Source organism: Cryptotermes secundus, unplaced genomic scaffold (assembly GCF_002891405.2).
Source record: "Cryptotermes secundus unplaced genomic scaffold, Csec_1.0 scaffold1437, whole genome shotgun sequence".
Classification (NCBI taxonomy): Eukaryota; Metazoa; Arthropoda; class Insecta; order Blattodea; family Kalotermitidae; genus Cryptotermes; species Cryptotermes secundus.
In genome coordinates this window covers 11,393-21,258 of record NW_019731298.1, presented here as the reverse complement: position 1 = coordinate 21,258, position 9,866 = coordinate 11,393, and the positions used below count along the sequence as shown (strand labels likewise).

General features: G+C 36.8%; 1 protein-coding gene across 2 annotated transcripts in view; it reads left to right on the top strand.

Annotated features, from left to right (window-relative positions):
• LOC111867009 (tubby-related protein 4) overlaps nt 1-8,341 on the top strand; it is a 92,471-nt gene extending 84,130 nt beyond the window's left edge. Inside the window, exons 13-15 of one of the 2 annotated variants that reach the window (XM_023856463.2) lie at nt 1,437-1,638; nt 4,411-5,139; nt 6,843-8,341. In XM_023856463.2, coding sequence (XP_023712231.1) covers nt 1,437-1,553 — 117 coding nt within the window. In that variant the 3' untranslated portion in view covers nt 1,554-1,638; nt 4,411-5,139; nt 6,843-8,341. Of the gene's footprint in view, nt 1-1,436; nt 1,639-4,410; nt 6,713-6,842 lie in introns of those variants that run through there. The other variant, XM_023856462.2, reaches the window with a different exon arrangement.
• Nucleotides 8,342-9,866: the final 1,525 nt, after the last annotated feature.

The following is a 9,866-nucleotide window of genomic DNA, read 5'->3' as shown; positions in this document are numbered from 1 at the left end:
GAACCTCTTCTTGTTGTGCCGTCGCAGGTATCGTGTCCACTGGGCAGGCCAACGTCTCTTCCTGCCAGGCATTGAAGTCGGCGTCTAATTTCGTCAGCATGCTATCTGCCTTTTCTTGATTGAATTCTAATCTCGCCAGGAAATCCTCTTTGTCTTTCCTCCTATTGGCCTCCATTTCTTGGTAGGATCTCACGTTGGCGTCAATTCTTGCCAGCATTTCCATTATTCGTTGCATATCTTGTTTCTCCATCTTGTCGCAGTAGAATACTCGATGCACAATAACTCAATTTGTGGCAGTAAGATACTTGATACACAACAAATTGTCTGTGGAGCGTTTAAGTTCGTAGCACTTCTGACACCAAATTGTCACGTGTCTTGTGTAAGTTCTAATCCCACTTCTGACACCAGTTGTCTCATATCGGGCATATATCGCGACAAATAACTTCACGCCGTATTTTATGTAGTGAATTTTATTTCACATTCGCACTTACAATCACCCAAATTACAGATTTACGATTACTGCTATCTGCAGTATCACAATTAGTACTCCAAATACCAGAATACAACTGACTGGTTGCTGGCTAACTCGGAACTAACTCGGAGGTAGCTCAAGGACTGACTCGTAGGTAGCTCCAGGACTCACTGACTCACTGACACTGAATAGCCTTCGCTGCTCCTTATGTAGCCTTGATCGGACAATTGTCGTCTGGTGCCTTGTTGCTAGCCACGGTGTCCGGAGTTGTTGACTGCTGCCTAGCAACCGTGATATCCCTCGGTGACGTCACCGCGCGTTGCATAGCTACCAGGATGCGGGGTGATTACTCGCCTATTACGCGAGCGCTACGTTACAGCTATGTGCAGCTGGGGAGGTGGGGGTCAACATGTCACAATACTATAGTGTGTATAGTATAGTATGCATTCTTCCCACAGCGTATGTGTGTTTCTCATATGGTTCTTGCAGTAAACAGTGTGTGTTAGAAGATATTCAGTCTTTAAAGGGTTAGTAGAGAGAGACACAGAATGACTTAGAATTCTAGAAAAGAGCTTTTTCACAAATTGTCTGATTTCATAATTTTATGAAAACCACTCTTCAGCACAATTATATCTGCATCACAAGCTATTAAGCCAATATTCTCACTTTCACTCTATTACCAGGAGTGTTCCTTGTGGGTGCTTTCAATTCACAAATGGGTTTCTTCACCATGCCAACAGGCAAAAATCTCACAGTTAATAAGAGCTAGAGGTATTTGTAGTATAAATAGACAGGCATGTAACTGTTTAACTGGCTCACTTAGTACACTGAGATTTTGCTGTGTTCAACTTATACTTGTATTACAAGGGTCACTATTTTTCTGTGTACTTTATAGCCTCTCTTCAGTTTGAAATTCTAAAGGACTTAAAGGAAAATGTGTTAAAAATATTAACATATTTTACAGGTGATGCAGTTTGGACGTATTGATGGAAATGCTTATACATTAGACTTCCAGTATCCATTCTCTACATTGCAAGCATTTGCAGTGGCACTTGCTAATGTAACACAAAGGCTCAAGTGAATTCTACTGGGTATTTTTTGACATATCACAGATCCACCAAACTTGTTCTATTCAGTATGATATTGAGAATGGATGGATCATGCAGGTAAGGATATTTTGACCTACATTTCTCACCTGGTAGTTTTTGAGTAATAATGTGTTGCTAGCTCCCAAAAATTAACAGATTCACTCCATGATGTGGAATCATTAAAAATCTAATAGTCATTCAAATGGTACAGAAAATTCTCATACTTTTTGGAATCTAAATGTTCATTACCATGTTTACAAGATACCTTAACTGGTCTCTATCCAGAGCCAACTGAATCTATTCCACATCCCCACACCCTATTTCTTTAATTCTTATTTGAGCTTATGCTATGGTAGTATTTCTAGATGCGATTTTAACCAGCAGTTTGTATTTGTAAACATGTTAGAAATCATGAAATCATTCAGTTCCCTCTGGAACTCTTCTCATAAACCCTACTTTCCTGTTTGCAGACTTCAATCTTACAAATCTTGTGTTGTTAATGTAACATTTAGATAATATAAATTTAGAATTCAACAATAAAATTTGCTTTAGCATGTTGCTAGTATGCTAGATTTCTTCACAGCTGGTCATAAAATCGAATCCTAGTTGAGAAAAACTTTAATAGCTTACAGTTATAAATATGAGGGGTAGTCAAATGAAAATGGGCTACCACGCATAACTTACATGGCGCGCAAGTTGGTAACACTGGAATTTGCTTATGGTACAAACATCTGATGGGGACTCGGGAAAGCAGTGACAATGTGCCCTTGCACACTAATCGTTTGTTTATTGTGCTGGAAGTAAGGTTAGCGCTACGTGTGGTCCAACATCAGTAATGGAGGTGGGTAAAGAAGAACAGCGAAGTGTAGTGCGCTTTTTGACTGCTGAAGGAGTAGGAGGATGAGAAATTCATCCTTGCATGTTTCTTGTTTACGGCGAACACAAAATGTCACATTCGCATGTGCTGGCATGGCATAAGAAATTCCAAGAGGGACGTGTGTCACTGCAAGATGATGCAAGTGGGTTCAACATCAACTCACAGAGGAACAGAAGACTCAGAGAATGACTGCATCACTGGTCACTTGTAACCATTAGGAAGAGTATGCTTTTCTGTCCCATATTACCACTTGGGATGAAACTTGGTGTCACCATTTTGAACCCAAGAGGAAACAGCAGCGCCAACAGTGGAAACATGTGAATTCTCCCCCACCGAAGAAATCCAAAGCTGTACACACAAGTTCTGGTAAAGTGATGATGATGTTCTTTTTCAACTGCAAGGGCCCTCTGCTTGTCGAATTTCTCAAGCATGGGGCCACAATCAGTGCACAGTGCTATGAAGACACTTTGCAGAAACTAAGACATGCCATAAAGTCAAAACGCCCTGGAATGCTATCGAATGGCATTATACTCCTTCATGATAATATGTGCCCCCACACTGACAACTCTGTGAGGAATACGCTACAGAGATTTGGTTGGGAAGTGCTTCAACATCCCCCCTACAGCCCAGATCTCTTCCCATGTGATTTTCACATTTTTGTAGACCTGAAGGGAGACATTCGTGGACATCAGTTTGCAGCGGACAAAGATGTGTGTGGCTGGGTAAAGATGTGGTTCCGTAGACGGCCCACAAGCTTTTTCAATGCTGGGATTGACCGTTTATCTCCCAGTGGGCNGTGTGAGACCCTGCTGAATGCAGACCTAATTGTAGGCATGGAACCTCCATATAGTTGAAATGGCTGACTTGATCTTTGTCATTCAGTTCTGGCATCAACATGGTCACTCTCCATACCACATCCATTCACAGCAACATTCTGTAATTCAATTTTTGTGAGTTTAAGGTTTAAGGGGTGCAGAAATTCACCAAAGACTATCAGCACAGTTCGTTAGTAATGTTTTGCCTCTTAATGTGGGTTGGTTCCCTGATATTACTTCATCAATAACATCTCTTTGTCCATTTTTGAACATGTCAATCCATCTGTACATACTTTGCTGTGGCCAAACTTTCTTACCATACACTGCAGATAGGGGGCACGTTGTAGTGTAGTTTGTTATGGCACTATGCTACAAGCCAGAAGGTTGTGGGTTCAAATCCTGAAGAGGTCATTGGATTTTTTTCAATTGACCTAATCCTTCCAGCCGCACTATGGCCCTGTGGTCGACTCAGCTTCTAACAGAAATGAGTACCAGGAATATTCTTGGGGGTAAAGGGTGGCCGGCGTGTAGGGCTGACAACCTTGCTGCTATCTATGAGCCGATTGTCTAGAAAATGTGGGAACCTCAACATCTCAACCCTATGGGCCTCCACGGCCGGTTACAGGGATACCTTTACTTACATTTACTGTGCAGATAGCCTTTGATGAATTTCCACACCTCTTATACCTTCAGCCTACAAAAATGTGATCATTGCTTATTGTTTTCCTTTGGTGCATGACACCATTAATGGTGAAAGGCAACTGGATGAAGGCCAAATAAGTAACTACATCAATGGGGAAGTTCTGTGGCCTTTCCCTGTGCCCATGAGTCAAGTCCACTCTCACATGCTTTTTGTTTCCCTAGGAAGGTTGATCATTAAATGTGTTCACTTCTAGAAAAGCTTCATAAAGTCCTAGTGTTACTTTATTACCTTTTCTGCCTCTAAGGTTAACATTCACACTTGGCAGATTTTAATACTGTGCACTAAAAGAAATACCATGAAGACATCTCAGTAAGAAAAGCGTAACTTTGTATATGATAAGACTGACTGGTTACAACCATGAATTTATTACATAGTTCAGAAAGTGAACTTCTATATCCATTTAGAAGGATTCATTACTGTTCTTGAATTAGTGTTTGTGAATGTTGTTCTTACAGGCTGTGAATTGCTAAACAAACAACCAATTGCCAAACGGGCTGTTGTGTGGTCAACCCAAATGACAGCTGGGGAAATGGAAAGTTTCTGCATGTCGACCACTATAAAACACACACTTCAGTCCCGTGCTCACAAACCAGCAGATATAATTTCAAGTTCTAAAAACTCGTTCTAGTCACACATCTCTCTATAATCTTGTCAAGAATATTTACTTCTGCTCATTATGCTGCATTTTTTAAATATTTGATCAAGAATTTCCATGAATGTACATCAGTGAATGCATATCTGCAGAACATCATTTTAAGCAGTGTTTTCCTCCATTCATTTTGCCTAAGGTTGTGTCTTTTGTCTTTAGATCTCATATCCTTTAGGCCTATGTATGTAACTTTACTTCATTCCAGAAGAGTTTCAGGAATGCTTTACGTCCAGAAGTTTTTAAAATGAACTGAGGAAACATTTAAACAGTAACTGCAGTTAACAGTTGTATTGGTTTCATATGTACTCGTATGATATAAAACTGAAGAAAAATCTGATAGACTGAAGAATTTTTTGAATGGATATCTTTTGCAGTATTGTACTGATAGTGAATCTTAGCCATAAAAGTTATGTTTCTTTTATGTTTGACTGTATCATCAAAATGCAATCAATAGAGAGTTTGTGCTTTGAGACTTAGGTTTCAGTGGTCTGAGTCTGTATGCTTTATTGAGATGTTTTGTTGTAATGTTGATAAGGTATGACTACTCAAGAAGTTGGGAACTAGTCCATTGTTTGCAACATGTATTATAAGGCTTAATATAAATTAGCTGGTAAAAATAATTTCACAGTCAGGTTGTAGGTTCAGTGAAATGAAATTATGAGGTGCAGGTTTACCAGATGTTGCTGTCACACTCAGAAACAGAGGTTTATAGATGCTCCCTAACTTGATAGCACATCATATTAAAATGTTCTGCATATATTTTTGTTATAACACAGTTTCATGGTACAGATATTTTTAAAAACCAATATCTGTATTAGGGATATTTTCAAATGAATGAAACATAGTAGTATAAATATAATTTATGATTCACACTGGAGACCTCACTGAAGTAGTCAAATTGTCACCACTTGACAATTATTCATTTCCAATACAGTGATGACATGATACTACCTAACAGAGCTTATGTGATGCTTGATGCATGTAAAATAAAAAAATATTCACTTAAAGTGGTAATAACTTCTACAATATTAAGATAAGTTTTCACCTTATCTGTAGTTGTTTGAGAATTTGGCAGTTCTTGCATTCAGAACATGACAAAAAGTTGGCCTTTCGTGTTATATGTGACTCTACACTAAGAATTACTGCCATGAGGACAGCAAATCCAATTGAGTATTTGTGATTGTCTGAACAAATTAATCATGGACTTTCTCCCTAGAGAGTATGAGAAAGATTATTAAATACAATGTTTGGTGAGTGTTCAGTCTCTTCTTTCTATGTACAGTGTGTTTTATATAAAATCCTTTTGCATCTAAGTTGGTTTCTTGTCACCCTTTCTGGCTGGTCACCAGGTGAACATACTCATATAAGCTCTGTTTTAATGCATAAAGCAATCTATGACCAATACTGTTTAATCATTGTTTAATTATAGTTTAATGCATAAAGTGATCTTCATTCCATAGGACAGTGATAAACAATAAGATATGCTTCTGATGTTATATCATTACATTTTCAGAACCTGATTAATGAAAATTAAGATAATTTAATATTTTATTGCAGTACATTAATTTTCTGTGTCAGTTATATTGTTAAAGTGTACTGTAATTGTTTTAAAAACTGGGAAGTATTACAGAAAAATGTTTGTAAGAAAAGTCTTCTTTGTGTTCAGCATGAATATATATTTATAATATTGTCATAATAAATAAGCAGTTTCATTATTTCAGTGCAGTTCATTTTATGAAAATCCAGACACAATATGCACTTTTGCTGGTAAGAATATAAAATAATAAAAGACATAGAAGAAGTTAGTAAAATTCAATATCCAGAAAAAACAAATTTCCAGTGGAACATGTTCTTTGTCTCACAGTCTGCTGATAAAAAGCCAAAGTACATGACTGTCATAACAATTCAGGCTTCCAATTTCTGGGTCATGGCCATGCCATGACTTTCAATACAACACTCAGTGTAGCTAGTTGAGGCAGTCTGCTACAAGCTGGATGGTCACAGATTCAATTCCTGATGAGGTTGTTTGATTTTTCATTGACCTCATTCTTCTAGCTGCACTATGGCCCTGGGGTCAACCCAGCATCTAACAGAAATGAGTACCAGGAATATTCCTGAGGGTAAAGGGTGGCCAGTGTGCGTGGCTGACAGCCTCACTGCCATCTGTGTCTAAAAAATGTGGGAGTGTCAATGTCTTACAACCCTATGTGTCCCCATGGCCTTTGTAATGTTGATAAGGTATGACTACTCAAGAAGTTGGGAACTAGTCCATTGTTTGCAACATGTATTATAAGGCTTAATATAAATTAGCTGGTAAAAATAATTTCACAGTCAGGTTGTAGGTTCAGTGAAATGAAATTATGAGGTGCAGGTTTACCAGATGTTGCTGTCACACTCAGAAACAGAGGTTTATAGATGCTCCCTAACTTGATAACACATCATATTAAAATGTTCTGCATATATTTTTGTTATAACACAGTTTGGTGGTACAGATATTTTTAAAAACAAATATCTGTATTAGGGATATTTTCAAATGAGTGAAACGTAGTAGTATAAATATAATTTATGATTCACACTGAAGACCTCACTGAAGTAGTCAAATTGTCACCACTTGACAATTATTCATTTCCAATACAATGATGACATGATACTACCTAACAGAGCTTATGTGATGCTTGATGCATGTAAAATAAAAAATATTCACTTAAAGTGGTAATAACTTCTACAATATTAAGATAAGTTTTCACCTTATCTGGAGTTGTTTGAGAATTTGGCAGTTCTTGCATTCAGAACATGACAAAAAGCTGGCCTTTCGTGTTATATGTGACTCTACACTAAGAATTACTGCCATGAGGACAGCAAATCCAATTGAGTATTTGTGATTGTCTGGACAAATTAATCATGGACTTTCTCCCAAGAGAGTATGAGAAAGATTATTAAATACAATGTTTGGTGAGTGTTCAGTCTCTTCTTTCTATGTACAGTGTGTTTTATATAAAATCCTTTTGCATCTAAGTTGGTTTCTTGTCACCCTTTCTGGCTGGTCACCAGGTGAACATACTCATATAAGCTCTGTTTTAATGCATAAAGCAATCTATGACCAATACTGTTTAATCATTGTTTAATTATAGTTTAATGCATAAAGTGATCTTCATTCCATAGGACAGTGATAAACAATAAGATATGCTTCTGATGTTATATCATTACATTTTCAGAACCTGATTAATGAAAATTAAGATAATTTAACATTTTATTGCAGTACATTAATTTTCTGTATCAGTTATATTGTTAAAGTGTACTGTAATTGTTTTAAAAACTGGGAAGTATTACAGAAAAATGTTTGTAAGAAAAGTCTTCTTTGTGTTCAGCATGAATATATATTTATAATATTGTCATAATAAATAAGCAGTTTCATTATTTCAGTGCAGTTCATTTTATGAAAATCCAGACACAATATGCACTTTTGCTGGTAAGAATATAAAATAATAAAAGACATAGAAGAAGTTAGTAAAATTCAATATCCAGAAAAAACAATTTCCAGTGGAACATGTTCTTTGTCTCACAGTCTGCTGATAAAAAGCCAAAGTACATGACTTCATAACAATTCAGGCTTCCAATTTCTGGGTCATGGCCATGCCATGACTTTCCATACAACAATCAGTGTAGCTAGTTGAGGCAGTCTGCTACAAGCTGGATGGTCACGGATTCAATTCCTGATGAGGTTGTTTGATTTTTCAATGACCTCATTCTTCTAGCTGCACTATGGCCCTGGGGTCAACCCAGCATCTAACAGAAATGAGTACCAGGAATATTCCTGAGGGTAAAGGGTGGCCAGTGTGCGTGGCTGACAGCCTCACTGCCATCTGTGTCTAAAAAATGTGGGAGTGTCAATGTCTTACAACCCTATGTGTCCCCATGGCCTATTACAGGGATGGCTTTTACCTTTTACTCTGAAAGGGTAAAAGTAACACTGCCCTATACTTAAGCAGCACACCATGCATTTATGTAGGATGCATGGAGTTAAAACTTCACAAATTCAATATTTCAGAATTGGAAAGCTACTTTCTCCTTGGGAAAAAGAGTCCTTGGTATCCATCAAATAAAATCTGGGTAGGCTTTAGATGTGGTTCAGATATGTTTGCAGAAAGAAAGCTCCTTCCTCCAACTGATAGCATTCTGGATATGGAATTGAAATATAAATCAGTGTAATTGTTTGTGAAGCATTAACTGAAAAATTCACATCTCACCATTTAAGCTTTGTCATCCTTTTACATTATTTCAACATCTAATAGTCACTTAACTATCCTATTCTGTGCTGTGCTTTTCATAATTGAAGTTTTGGAGTCTTTGAGTTTCCAGTAATGCATATATTATCATCATAATTATTGTACCAGATTTATTTCTATTGCTGTTAAAAAGCCATGAATAATAAAAAAAGAGTCCTGAAGATGACATCTTAAATAACAAAGAACCAATAACAGCCTACTTATGGTCTGGAACAGTGGTCTCATTGAATCTTAATAAGAATGTTTTATAACCGTATAGTACAAACATCTGGTAACTTTGTAACCCATACTTCATTTAACTTTGAACAATCTGACGTCCTCATTATCTTTTTTAACATACTAATGATAACAAGAGTTTTTCATGTGACTTACTAAGCCATTTTGGGGTGGCACATTCCTCATATCACTGATAATTTATTATTAATGTTACATATAACTGTAGTCAACTTTTCGACATAAGAAATGATTTTTCAGACGTACATATTCTTCTGTTGAAATTAAAGAATTTTTTATTGTACTTACAAGTGATGTTTTAAGAAACTTGAAAATATTTTACAATTGTTGAGTTATGTAGATAGCATCCCAGGAATGTTACACATATAGGAAATTTAGCAAGAGGGTGTGTTTCTTGTTTGTAGTATATGATACATGACAATTTATTAAACTGTATCTGTTCTTGCATGCAGTGGTTTTTCTTATAACAACATACATGGTGCATATGGTAAATAATTCCTGTTGTAACTTAAGCATCACATGGCTCACTGTCAGCATTTTCTAATTCACACACTGGTAAAACAGCATCAACTTTTCTGAAGATAGGTAACATCTCCCTTCCATATCATGCTGTATATAGTTCTATAAATCTAATTATTACTGGCATGTCTAAACAAATTCATTTACAACATGAAGATTAATGCTTCAAAATGAAATGAATGGCATCCGCCAATGGGAGTACTTGGATCTGAACTGTCAGAGA